The 14,545-nt window shown below is 47.3% G+C and overlaps 1 protein-coding gene across 1 annotated transcript in view; it reads right to left on the bottom strand.

Moving 5' to 3' along the window:
- The window catches only part of KCNK10 (potassium two pore domain channel subfamily K member 10), a 144,596-nt gene extending 132,134 nt beyond the window's left edge, over window positions 1-12,462 (bottom strand). The window contains exon 1 of the mRNA XM_059059542.2: window positions 11,909-12,462. Within this exon, the coding sequence (XP_058915525.1) occupies window positions 11,909-11,960 (52 nt within the window). The 5' untranslated portion in view covers window positions 11,961-12,462. The remainder of the gene's footprint in view (window positions 1-11,908) is intronic.
- Window positions 12,463-14,545: the final 2,083 nt, after the last annotated feature.

The raw sequence follows: 14,545 nt of genomic DNA, 5'->3' as shown, positions 1-14,545 counted from the left end.
GAATCAAAAGCCATGTAACAAAGCCAAGGATAAGATTATATTAATTAACAGAGATTGAAAATGGGGCAGCCATTGCTTTAAGATAAACCTCCCCCTGCAAAAAAAAAAAAAGGAAAAGAAAAAGATACACTTCCCATTTGCAACCAGAAGTTTAGAATTGGTTGTCATAAACCAAAGAGGCCAAGGAAAGCTTCTTTTCCTCCCCAAATGTTTCTCAAAAATTCCTATGATTCCTACAAGACAAGGAATCCCCCAGGTAAGTCCCATACCCAGCACCATGCCTGGCACATAGTAAGTATGCTCCATGAACATTTCCTGAATCAATCATCTGATTACAAATTATAATCATTTATAAGTGGTTTAAATAATCTTCAAAAATACAAATCTGGGGCTTCCCTGGTGGCGCAGTGGTTGAGAATCCGCCTGCCGATGCAGGAGACACGGGTTCGTGCCCCGGTCCGGGAAGATCCCACGTGCCGCGGAGCAACTAGGCCCGTGAGCCATGGCCGCTAGGCCTGCGCGTCCGGAGCCTGTGCTCCGCAACGGGAGAGGCCACAGCAGTGAGCGGCCCGCATACCACAAAAAAAAAAAAAAAAAAAAAAATTCTGATTGTGCCATCCCTACTACTTTAAACTATTCAGTACCTTCCCATTATTCTCAGAAAAAAAAAAAAGCTCCTTCATAGGACCTACCATCCCCCGCATAATCTGGCAGCCACCCACCTCCCCACCCTCATGCTACCAGGACACAGCTCACACTCTAACCAGGACCAGAATCCAGGTTTTCTGGCCAGAGACCAGTGGTCTGTTTACTGTGCCTCACTGGCTCTCTCCGTTCTTTTATAACATATCCCCCCAAATTTAAGATCTAAACCATGCAGTAAGTGCAGGAGTGTTGTTCAAAACAATGAGTGTCATGAGCCACTATCATTATGCATGACTACAATTAAATCTAGAGTACGTTCACTACATAACTACGCCTAAGTTTTCATAGTAAAAATGGAAACGCTGAGGAAATGATGTGCATGTGGCTTAGTCTGGGTCACAATGAATCAGCTGTAGGTCCAGGAATTGAAAATGGGGGCTCAGGAAATGAAGAATCAGTCAGAAGTTAAAATCACCAGTGTAGAACCATCCTGAACATCAGTCACTGTTCAGGGGTGAGGGTGAGGGTAGTGCCTGGATGAAGGAATAGAGGGAAAAGCAAGGGAACCAGAAGGTGGAGACAATGGCATATCTGCATCCTGAGAATTTTTCAGCCCGTGGTTGCTATGGTTACAGACGCCATGAGAGTTGGCTCCGGAATGTGACCGGGCTCTCAGGCAGCCTCATTCAACCCACCCTCACCCTGTCCTAGGGCCTCTCTTTGCCATTTTGTGGGAGAAGTAACATATTCAACAAAGCCCATGGTGGCACTCAAAAGACACTGTGTTCTCTCTCCTCCACCCAGGACACAGAAGCTTCAGAAGTTTCCTTAGACTATAAAGTCGCCTCCGGAATAATCCAGGCATGCAATGTTTGGAAACGTGGGAGCCTCAAAGACATCAAATGCATTCGGCTTCCTGGAAATCATCTTGTCTTCAAGAACATGCAGAAAAAGCAACAAGGTGGTTTAAAAAAACAAAGTATGTTTACTCCAAATATAACAGAGGGTGGCTTCTCCCCGTGTGCTGGGCCTATCACCTCAGGCACACCATCCCTGCCGTCTTGGCTACGTTATGGTTTCACAGTGAAAAGAAACTGGGTATATCATGTGGCCATTTTCTGGTGAATATTTTATTGTGCTCCCTCACACATACACACATAAGGTCTGCTGCAGAAACACACCAGACGCCCATTCCCTGACATTTCTACTGCCCAGCCTGAGGGATGTCCTGTTCTTCTGGCTTTATCCAAGGAGGTTGGGTTTTCAGTCCCTGGACGTGTAAAGGAAGAGAGCTGTCAAAGAAGGGCAGTCTGCAAACGAGGTGGGTCCCTGAGCTGTCTCACTCAACCTCTGGTATCACAGTGAAAAGAAGTTGGGTGTATCATGCAGTCATTTTTTGGTGACTATTTTACAGATCCACATGTAGAATGGCGCCCACCCCAAAGAGGCTGAATAGATGCTTTTTGTATTTGAAAAATCTGCTTGGACTGGTTGGTATATTGTGATCTACTATAAGACCATATATTCATATTTTATATAAACCATCATCATACTTGCTGTCTTTCTAAAATACCGTTCGGAGCAATGGGTGATAAGAGGGGTAAATGGAATTCAGTGACTCATGCTTCTGTGGGTAAGTGGGAAATGCAGGGTTAAACAAAATCAGCCTGGTTTCTGCACTGCAGGATTCTCAGGGGGAGGTGTAGAAGGTACAGGTGAGAGCTCCAGTGCTAACACACCTCCGGCACCAAGTCATAGAGCTACAAGGTAACTTTGGGCACGTTGCTTAAGCTCTGCAGCTCAGCCTCATCATTCAGAAAAGCAGGGATAATCATTTCACCTGTTTCTTTGGACTATAAAGAGGACTACATGAGATTATGACTCTAAAGTACTTGGCACAGTGCCTGGCACTTAGTACATATTCAATAAGAAATAAGGGGAAATGCTTATGGTGATTTTTAAATATTTCCTCAATTTCTTTGACAGTCCCTCCTTCCAAAGTGAGCTTAATCACCCCTCCTCCCCAAATGCAGACTAAATTTAGTGACTCGCATCTAATGAAAAGAACGAGATAGCAAATACATTTGTGACAACACAGATGGACCTTGAGGACATTATTCTAAGAGAAATAAGTCAAACAGAGAAAGACAAATACGGGGTGATCTCACTTATATATGGAATCTAAAAAAACCCAACTCATAAGAAAAGAGAAGAGACTGGTGATTACCAAAGGCAAGGGGTGGGGAGTGGGCAAAATGAGTGAAGGGGATCAAAAGGTACAAACGTCCAGCTATAAGATAAATAAGTCCCAGGGATGTAGTGTACAGCATGGTGAATGTAGTTAACAATCCTCTATTATATATTGGAAAGTTGCTGAAAGAGTAGATCTTAAAAGTTCTCATCATAAGAAAATTGTAACTATGTGAAGTGATGGATGTTGACCAAATTTACTGTGGTAATCATTTCATAATAGATAAAGATATCAAATCATTATGTTGTACACTGAAAACTAATACAATGTTTTATGTCAATTATACCTCAGTAAAACTGGATGAAAAAACAAAGCATGCGGTGGTAGTAACAATGTGTGATTTCTGAGGTTAAGTTATAAAAGGCATTCAATTCCACCTTGTTCTCTCTAGAAGCGCTTACTCTGGAGGGAGCCAGCCATATTGTGAGGACACTCAAGCAGCCCGTGGAGAGATTCACATTGGCAGAAAAAGAGGTCTCTCCCCAACAACCAGCTGCAATTTGAAAGTCACATGAGGAAGCCATCTCAGGAGCAGATCCTTCAGCCCCAGTTAAGCTCTCAGATGACAGCAGCCTCAGCCAACATCTGACCATAACCACTGAGTGACTCCCAGCCGGATGACATAGCTATGCCATTCCTGATTTCCTGATCCACAGAAACTGTGAGATAATCAACCCTGATCATTGGTTTAAGCCACTAAATGTTGGGGTCATTTGTTACACAGCAGTATCAACTCTCCAGGAGGGAATGAGCGTGCATGATTCTGCAATCTAACATGGCCATGAAAACATTTTCTTTCACACAGCATCTGGTAAGACTAGTTTGTATCTCATGGAACACACCTTGGGAAATGTTGGTCGAGAACACTTTACAAAGCTTTTTCACATTTATTCTCTCATTCGATCATCTCAGCAAATGTGAAGCAGGTGTTACTGTGCTCTTTATTTTACCCAGGAGAAAACTAAGGCTCCAAAAGCTTAAGTGACTCGCCCAGGTTCACACAGCTAATAGAATTGGTGGAACAGTAACTCAGGTTGAGTATTATGATTCTAAACCATGTTTTTTTCCTCTGGTTTTCTTCTCTGGTTTGATTAAAACAGTCTAGGTTTTTTAAACCTGGAATAAGAATATGGGGAGTCTAAAAGAGTGCCAGGAAGGGGGGTGCTCTGTGGAATAGGCCACTCTCCCAAATGATCTGGAGAGTGAACCAGATGCTTCTGAAGCATTTAGGAGCTAGAGCCTTCCCTGACTTCTACAGAACAGGGGCCCTTTCAACCGTGATAATAACATAATGCAGGTACCACTCAGGGGGCTCTTATGACAATCTAGCACTCTTTTGAGAGCTTTGTATATATCACTTCATTTAAACTACATAACAAATCAAGGAAGTACAGGCTGTCATCATCTCCACCTTACAGATGAGGACACCAAGTCACAGAGAAATGAAGCAACTTGCCCAAATCAGCCACTAATCAGTGATGGAGCTCAAATTGGGACCCAGGAGATCTAAGACTATCAGGGCATGAAGGGGCCTTATCAAGCAATGTCCCAACTCCCTCCTTTTCCATAAGAGTGGAAGAGCTGGAACTAGCACCTAGATCCTCCCACCCTAAGCTCCTGTAATGTACAGAGGGTGGCATCTAGCCCAGAGGCTAGGTTCAATGAATATAACGTGCATTTATACCTGTAAAGTTATTTTAAGGAGGTATATGCTGAACCCACTCTACTAAACTGCTTCCCATATAGCCTCCAATTGCACCGTGAGAAATGAATGCCTTTGGCCTAAAGCAATATTCCCAACTGGTGGACTGAATGTTCAATTGCCCAGTATCACATGATACTGAGCATCTCTATTTAACCTGTCAGGCTCATATCCCATTAAATTAGGTAAGTTACACTATTTATCTTTATCCTAAAATATTTAATGTGTTATTTGGGGGACCCACAGGGCTGTTTACACATTTGAAACTCATTTCTCGGTAGTAAAATTGTTGCCAGTTTGTATGTCAGAATTACAAATATCAGCATTTTAGCCCATTCTGCAAAGGTCACCATGACTTTCAGACTCTGTCTCTTGAGCAAACCTGCATTGACTCTTCAAGTATCTCTTTTTAAACTGTAAACACTACCTCTGCCCCTACATTGGGTAGCTGAATGAAAAAAATTAGAATCCTTTGCCTAAGAGATAATATTTGAAATCAGAACTCTGTAGAAATCAGGGGCGGAGGGAGGGTGGAAGGGGGAGAATAAAGGAAGGAGGGAAAAACAGAAGGGAGGGAGGTATAAGGGAGTTCCCTGCGATCACATGATTTATGTATGGCAGCGGTTCACTCTACAAATCCTATACTTTGCCACCATTCCGCTTTGCTTCAAAGTTCCCTCTAGGGAAAAAGAAAGTAAAGTTATTGGTAGTACAGAAACTGGAATCCCCTGAAATCCTGCTACCTACCCCTCCACACAACCTCTTCTGTCCACCCCTATCTGCCTCCCTAGCTCTGGGAATAGAGGAAAAAGAGAACACAGCTCCCCTGTGACCACCCCCTCCCATGCCAATGGTCCTGGCCCTCAACGCCCAGTCCAACCCTACAAGGAAGATGAGAATGTCAGCTTTCATTTTCAATTCATAGTACTCAGTCCCAGACACTTACAAGGGAGGAAAAAAAAAATCTCACACTGTGTCTGCAAACCACAAATCAATGTTCTAGGAAGTAAACGTGAGGTTTTTGTTTCTCCATTTTCTCTCATTACTCTGGGTAACAGTAATTAATGAGCCCTGATACAGTAAAGTCTCTGCTGAGAGGACCATTAGGACCAGAGCCCCAAAGTGGTCAAAAGCCCTTCGACTTCTGTGAGAAACCTGCCAGGTGGCTGTAACCAGCATGGTGCTGGGGCCACTTTGAGGAAGATTACACAACCAAGTCACGCAGAGCTGAGCCCCTAAAACCAACTCTAGCCCTTGCTAGCTCATCCAGTAAGTGCCCGTAATAACAGAACCTGAGGACAGCAAAAGATGGTCACTTTTATTCACTTTGCTGCTTCAGCCAAGGGAGCTGTCCAAACTCCAACTTCCTAATTGGCTTTCAGTCAAATGGCTTCCTTCTATTCCTTCACTAAACTCTCTAATTCCCCACAGACTAAAAGTAAAATGAATCCACTCTCAAATAAGGTACATTTTACTTTTTCTTACCAGCAGTGGGCCCCTAGCACTGTGCCTACATTAAACACCGTATCTCGGTTGTGGTGAAATGTCCCAATTTGGGGCAAGATGTGGATTGTGTTTTTTTAATGCCTCTGATTTAAGATGATGCTCATATAGAGGCTGCTATGGACTGAATTGTGTCCCACACACCCACCCTCCAAAAATTCATATGTTGAAACCTAAACCCCCAACAGATAGGGCCTTTAGGAGGTAATTAACATTAAATGAGGTCATAATGGTGAGGTTCCCATTCAATAGGGCTGGTGCCCTTTAAGAAGAGGAAGAAACATCAGAGTACACTCTCTCCATCATGTGAGACAAGAAGGTGGCCATTTGCAACCCAAGAAGAGAGCTCTCACCAGACACCAACTTTGCTAATACCATGGTCTTGGACTTCTAGTCTTCAAAACTGTGTGAAAATAAATTTCTGTTGTTTCAGCCACTCCGTCTGTGATATTTTGTTATGAAAGCCCGGGCAGACTCACAGAGAGCCAAAGTGCAGATGTTTCAGAAATGGGGTGGAATAGAAAAGTCGACCTACCCAGTTTCAATTCCACCCAGTGATCACTGGGATTAGCAAAAGGATGATGAAACTCCCTTGGACACTGCTGGAAAAGAACCTGAGCCAAACCTTGGCCCAGACAGTCTTTGGAACATCTTTCCTCTTTACTTTCTAGGATAATTGTGGTGATTTTGGCACATTATTAATCCCATTTGGAAAGCTGATCTCCTGAAAGTTGGATATTAAATCAAAAGATTATTTTCTTTCCAGAAAATCTAAGCTATACAAATGTGTGTTTGGAAACACATTAATAAAGATAGCACTTGGGCTTCCCTGGTGGCGCAGTGGTTGAGAGGCCGACTGCCGATGCAGGGGACGCGGGTTCGTGCCCCGGTCTGGGAAGATCCCACGTGCCACGGAGCGGCTGGGCCCGTGAGCCATGGCCGCTGAGCCTGCGCGTCCGGAGGCTGTGCTCCGCAACGGGAGAGGCCACAACAGTGAGAGGCCTGCATACCCCCGCCCCCCCCCGCCAAAAAAAAGATACAGGCCTCTCTGGAATTTTGCACTCAACTATGCACTAAAAATGCAGCTTTAAAAAAAAAAATCCAGCTCGAAGGCTTTGCTTCTTTCTTAAGTGGATTTAACTACCTAAAATGAGCTGCACACCAGTGACCAACATGCACCAAATTATTAATTAGACACTAACCGTATCTTTGTCAGGCTACATCTGCCCACCCACCTGCCCCCACCTCACCTCCACTCCTGGTGAGAAGGCAAACAGAAGGAAAACAGTCTGCTGGAGGCTCTGGAGAGCTGGGAGCTTGCAAGGAAGTGGGAATATCAGTGTCCTTTCCAACACCCCATTAATTAGGGATATTATTACCCTATTTTTATTTGTCCTTTGCCATTTGTAGCTTAAAAGAGTGCTGGAAATTCCATCATGCTCGAAGCCTTAGAGATCCTCTCTGATCCATCCTACATACATTCAGCAAAAGGTTATTGAGCATCCACTACGTGCCAGGCACTTGCCAGGGCCTGGGATTAAGACAGTGAACAGGACAGGGAACATTCTTGCTTGTTGGACTCATGCGCTAGCAAGGGAGGCTGGCATCAAAGGCGACACATGAGCAAGTAAGATGGTTTCAGATCATGACAAGTACCAGGAAGACAACTGAACAGGAGACGTAAGAGAAAGGCGATAGGGCTGGGGAACGAGAGGCAACGCCTTCAGATGGGACAGAGAAGCCCTTGCTAACAAGGTGGTATTTGAACTGAGATTTAAAGGATGGAAAAGAGCCAGCCACGCTAACATACATTTAGAAGCAATGGAAAGTGCAAGTGCAAAGGCCCTGAGACAGGAATATGTCTGATCTATTTGAGGAACAAAAGGAAGCCAAATGGTCCAGAGGTCAGCTCAAGGAGGATGTTGAAGAGATAGGATCAAAGAGGCCATGTCAATGGCCTCCTTGCACATGGGAGGAAGGTTAAGCCCAGAGAGGCTAAGTGAGCAGCCCGAAGTCACACAGCTAATTATTGCTACAGCTTTCTTTAGAAACTAATTCTTTTGCCCCAAAGTTGAGTTTTTTACACTATAATGATCTGCTTGCCTCAAGCTGTAGGGATATTGTTTGCTGATCTTACTGGTTTTGAAAAGCTTTTAACATACATCAAAGCAGATAGCCAATCCCAGTTTTCAGCAGAAGATCATCAACAAGTGATCCCAGTGATTTAAAATGCATATAAATTCTGCTATGAAAGCCAATACTTAATGCCAACCTACTTTTGTGTAGGTCCTCCACAGTCACTGTGTGTTAAAGGCTTAGCTTTACAAATATGGAGGAAGGCCATAGCTCACCAGAGAATAATCATTTTACACTTAGGTCTTATTTTTGCACCCAAACCCCTTAATAGTGCTTTGCTTAATTCACCCAAGTGCAATCAAAACCACTCTGTTCTCAAACCACCTTCATTTTGTGCTATGAAATTGTCAGGTAATAGGGCTGTAAGCAAAACATCATAATTACAACTTGCTTCCAAAATCGGTGAGCACAGCCACCTGAAGGTGCAAGTCTGTTCATCCCAGAATTCTGAGGAACTGTCCCTCCTCTTTTCTATTATAATGCATCTTTCCCTTGCTAAACACATTTGGTCTATGTAAACCCAAACTTCCAAAGAACAGACCCAATGTCTGTCCAGTAGCGAGTGACTACCCGCCCCCCAGAGGTAGATGCAGAGATAATATTTGGTTAGACGGGTTAATGGAGAAAGGAATGAGTGAGAAAGGCTGATTCACTGCCTCACCCTTCTCTTCCTCTTCCCCCTCCTCCTCCTCCTACTCTCTCTTTTGCTCTTCCTCCTTGAAAGAAGCTTCTCCAGTCCCTGAGCTCTGAGAACCTCACCAGGCAGGAGCCAGAGGTGCAATAACATAAGGATCAGATGGGAAGAGTGTTTAAGGGCCCATATTTTAGTCTGACCCCACCACCCACTAGCTGTGTGGCCTCGGATAAGTTACTCAACCTCTCTGTTCCTCCATTCCGTGACCTCTAAAATCAGGATCATCTCTTCTGTCTATGATTAAATAAAGAACATTAAATTAATCTCCTGGTTAAATAATAATTAATAATAAATAATTTAATTAATTCATTAGTATATGTGCACCTAGTTCTATGCTGGTGTGAGATATGGTACCCCCATTCCCCACTCTCTTCCTGCCTCCACCCCCTGGTTAGGAAAGTCTACTGTCACCCACACCTCCAGGAACAATTGTGCCTCAAGTCAGAGCACACTACTAAAAGGCAGCTCAGTGGTGTCCTGATGGCAATCAAGGGTCAAACGGGGACAATAATAACACTGTGCCATCAGATAAGTATTGTGAGAATAACTGTATGAAATTACGTACATCAAACACCTGGCACGCAATGATTGCTCATTGAATGTTGTGACTTTTATTGGGGTCTTTTCATTTTTAGCATCATCGGTTGTGACTATAGACACTACTTGGATGCTTCTTCACTGTTTTGGGCTGTAAAATGTGGGATTCATCTGTGTTTATCACTGTGACATAAATAGATAGAATGATGATTATATACAAATGTATTTTAAAAGCCAAGGCAAGCTTCACAAAATCAGCCCCACAGCCCTCCCTATCAGAGCTCCTTGAAAATAACTGATCTGATATTTTAGACAACAGCCCACTTGACCCATCTCTTGGATGACTCAGAGACGTATCCCACTCAACAAGTCCTGGGCTGAACTCCTGAGTTTTCCCTCAAGACTAGTCCTGCCCTGGCTGCCTTCCCAATCATTCCAACTACTCCCCCTCCACACTTTATTCACACAAAGCCTGTAGATTTTGTACCCTGCCTCGCTCCCTACTCCATCCGTTTCTCCATCTCCACAGCCACCACCATGGTCCACACTACTATTGTATCTGGTCCCTCACATCCACAAGAGCCACATGGCACTTGTTTTGAAACTTAGTTGAGATCATGTCGCTCCTCAGCTTGAAACACTCCAACCTCCCAATCCACAATTCCTCCATACCTGCAACAACACGAGGCTTTGGGATCAGACCCTATGGATTCACCAGCTACACCTCAAAACACATGCTCTCTTGCTCTCTGCTCCCGCCATGGAAACTTCCTTTCAGGTCCTCAAATATACATGCTCTCTCTGCCTCAGGGCCTTTGCACTTGCTGTTCCTTCTTCTGCAAGTTCCCATCTTCGTTAGCCAATTAATCCCTACATGTCCTACAGGTCTCAGTACAAATATCTGACTATCTTCCCTGACTATCCGCCTCCCCTGGTTCTTGTCAGTCTCTTCCATCAGACATTTTCTTAAAGCCTTGATGCTCTTCTTCATGGAACATGTATAAACTTGTAATTATGCACTTCTGTGCAATGATTGATTTAGGTCTGTCTCCCTCACTATAAACTCCAAGAAGGTGGAGCTTTTGTCTGTAGTACTCTGACTGTATTTCCTGTGCCTGGGACAGCATTTGGTTTGTAGTAGATACTCAATAAATATGTTTTGCAAGGATTCCTCCCCGCCAAAAAAAGAAAACAAACAGACAAAAAACAGGCACAGTTCCATATTTCCAGAGATCTACAGACAAAATAGAAGGTCTGGGTTGTACTTAACAGCCCTGGTTGTATTAACAGCCCTGGTGTTAGAATAGGCAATGTCTCTTCACTCTGTCTTCAGTACCCAGTCAATTCCTAAGACATTTATTCAACAATGACTGGGTTTCCTCTTTTCCAGTCTGGAGAAAAGAAGAAATGCACTCATAAAAAAAACACTAAACACACACAGATACATACACATCAAATAAACAAATTTCAACCCCATTTCGCACAGCGGCGTTGCCTCGCCCAACTCAGCCCTCAGATGAGCTAAGAGAAATGCTTGTCAAAAGCATGACAAAAGCAAGAGCATTCTTGTCAAAACTGGACACGAGGTTTCAACTTGTTCTGCTCCCATAGTGATCACTCACGAGAAGCCTTAACATCTATATGCTAATTAGACACCCTGGACGACCCTAGGCACACACAAATCTGTCTAAATCACTCCCTTTTGCGCCCAGGGACCACTGTCCAACATTCGTGAAAGCTTGTAAATGACACTGCTACTCGGGCGTGCTCCCCTCCCCAAGCCCTTACCTGCCCCACCCTTTTTGAAAACCACTCCCCCCTCCCCCTTCTACTCCCATCTGAGCCAACCTAGCTGCGTGGTTTGGTAATAAGATTGAGCGAAGATGTGGAAGGCCCCGTGGGCTTCATTATTCCGCATGCTCTAGAGAAGGGCCACCTCCAGGGGCTGTTGCTGCGGCTCCGAGCCCCACTTGCTGCCAGGAAACCTTTCCCACTGAGGACACCCTGCCAGGCGGTGCAGCTCCAGGTCCAGGGGGAGGCACCCCACCCATATGCCAGAGACAAAGATCACCAGAAACAAAGGACACACACACACACACACACACACACACACACACACACACACACACACACACACACAAAGTCAGAAGGAAATACCGACACTTGGTGCGATTTCAAGCCAAACACCCAGCTTGGTGTATCTTTAAACAGATTTTAAAACAATCCAGGAGGGACACTGATTATGGGATAATGACAGACACTATCTGGGTTTGGCACCCACGCTGCCTCCGCCCTCCTCCCACCCGCGCTGCAGTTCCCAGGCGAATTTTCCAGCCTCAGGACACAGGCTGCCGGGAGCAAGAGTGCTTCCAGTCAAGGAAGCGCGCACACGCCGGAGACAGAGGCAGCGCCAGGGCGGTCACAAGTAGGAAATACCAACCTTTAGGATCCCAGTTCACCTGTTTTCTTGGAGTCTCGATTGGAAATTTCATTGCTCCGTTGCCCAGAAGGGGAGGAAATGAAAAGGATCGAAATAATAATAAAGTCCTCAAGCTTTATACTTCTCGGTACAGCAGTCCAACAAAACAATTTCCAAGGATGGGGGAGCCTTGGACTGGGTCGTGGAGGAACCCCAGAGAAAGACAAGTGGAAAAGATTTGGCTTAGGAGAGAACTGGAGGCTGCTTGGGTGTTTGCACCGGTTGAGGGGTGGCCGGCAGCAGCCCCTCGGGTAAAAGGAAAAGTAAGACCGGCGAGGGGTGGATGGACAGGGAGGCTCGGGAAGATGAAAGAGCCAAGCTGCTTCCCAAACGCGGGGCCGGCAGGTTGGGGGCCGAGCAGCCGGAGGGCCGGCGCGAGGGAGAAGCCCACCGCAGTGTCACTCCAGCCCCTGAAGGCGTGTGCTCACACACTCCCGTACAAACACACTCGCACACACTCGCCCGGGCGCGCGCTCGGGCGGGCACGTCAGCCTCGCTCGGCTGCGCAGAGCGCACAAGCCCCACCCCTGCCGCGGCTCCTCGCCCCCGAGCGACGCCCCCAACTCCCCACCCAACGAAAGCCATTGGACGTAGGGGTGGCGCGGCACACGGGGAGCGCGCGGCGGAGACTACCCTCCCCGCGGCACGCCTCAAAAGCCGCGCCACGCGGGAGGGCGCGCAGCGGCGGGTAGAGGGGCCCCGCCAGGGAGGCGCACTCGGCCACCAGCGCCCGGGCTGGGACAGCGGCCGGCCGTGGACTTGCCGGCGCGTCTGCTGGAGGCGGCGGGCGCGGCGGCCCGGAAGCCGCGGTGCGGCGGGGAGCCGGCGGCAAGCGCGCCGCTACTTATTGGCTAGACCAGCCGGCGGGCGGGCGGGCTTGGAGGCGGCCGCGGCGCGCTCCGCGGAGTTGCAGCCGGAGACACGCTCGGCTGCTTGGAAGGCGCTGCAGGAGGCGGAGGAAGGGCCGCGGCGGCCCCTCCGCAGACCTCTGCCTCGAGGGAGACCTCCTGTCACCGCTTCCACCGTGGGCGCACCCCCATCTGCTTTTCTCACTTCATGTTTTCACTCCAGTCCCCTCCCGCGCCTGGTCCTCCCGCCAACACCCGAACCCACGTCCCCAGCGCGCTCCGAGGAGGCCGGTGCCAGCCATGAGCCTTTTGTTCTGGGACCGCTCCGCGTCGGCCGCGCTCTCCCCGCCCCGGGAAGCTCGCTCCCCAGGCGCAGCCCGGTGCCTTCCCCAACCACCTGCAGCCCGGCTGGGGCCTCTGCTCGGAGGCCGGGGAGGGGGCTGGGGAGAGGCGCCGCCACGCCTGAGGACAGCGGAGTTGCCAAGACTTGGCGGCCCCGGGAGCCCGAGGGCCCGGCAGGGGCAGGTGACATGTTCCCTGAAAGCAGCTAAACCTGGCGCGTTCCCCCTTTCCCCACTCACACTGCCCGCTCCTGAAGCCGCACAGGGGCTTGCGCTGGGACCTCAGTGTCCAGAAGAACCTGGTGGCGGTGAGCTGCTCTTGAATGGGCTACTCGAAGTACCAATAAAAATAATGTTTACAGATTACTTCGGATACCTAACGACAGAGACTTGCACAGAGTAGATGCTCAAGAAATGCTTGCTAAATGAACGCATGAATTGCATGAAGCAGTGTTGGACAGGAAGTAGTTTAAGTTACTGTCCAGTCACTGTCCATTTTACATATATCTTGAACCCCTTCTACGTGCCATCACTGTGCTAGGTGCTGGCGATATGGCAGACAGCAAGACTGACATGGACCTTGCCTTCATAGGGCCTACTGTCTAGTGCCATGAGGTCGGGTTAGATCATCGTTGCCTTTACTTAAGAAAGGGAAAGTGACTTCAGCCTATTCCCAAGCCTGCCTTCTATGGCCCTAACTGCCTACACGAGCATTTGCTCTCAGAATGCATGCCACCCTATGGCACCTTGAGGCTTCGGGGGAGCCCTGTGTCAGCAGCACCTTTCTCATCATCCATCTCCCACTGTCACATCCAGGCTTACACGGCAAGATCCACTGAGGTCCACTGTCATCTGTGAGAAGGGTTGGTAAGTGCTTTGTAACTGACCCTACAGGCTGCTGGGGAGTTCTCTGAAAATCCCGTCAGGCAAAACTGGTACTAATCTGATGGCACTATTCTGACTCAAACCTTTAGGCAGGTGCAGGTTTCCTAGGTGCTTCAAAGCTACCTTCTCTAGAACTCTTGTTTCCACACGTTGCTTCTCTCTACTAGAAGGCTGAGAGGATGGATGAGATTTGGAAATAAAACAAAGAATGACCACTTCTCCAGCCATGCCCCCAGAGACACCAGTATATATGTAAATTCTGCTCCAAAACCCAAAGGAAGCTGCTTCCAAGCTCCTACGAAAGCCTTCAGAGCCTCACTCCTCCTCCACGGCTCACAGGCAGAAAGGTGCCAGCCCAGTCACTGCACTGCAATGTTATTACCTGCATCAGAGTCACAGAGAGGTCTCCACAGAGAAAGATACCCTCTCTCCTGAATCCTCTGAGGATGCGGAGGCAAGACTGACATCTATCAACTGCCCTTTCACCTTCTCATACTTCTCTCCATTCATCTTCCCTATATGGC

The sequence above is a fragment of the Kogia breviceps genome, chromosome 3 (genome assembly GCF_026419965.1).
Source record: "Kogia breviceps isolate mKogBre1 chromosome 3, mKogBre1 haplotype 1, whole genome shotgun sequence".
Taxonomy (NCBI): Eukaryota; Metazoa; Chordata; class Mammalia; order Artiodactyla; family Physeteridae; genus Kogia; species Kogia breviceps.
The sequence above is the reverse complement of the archived record's forward strand: the minus strand, read 5'-3'. Positions and strand labels throughout refer to the sequence as shown.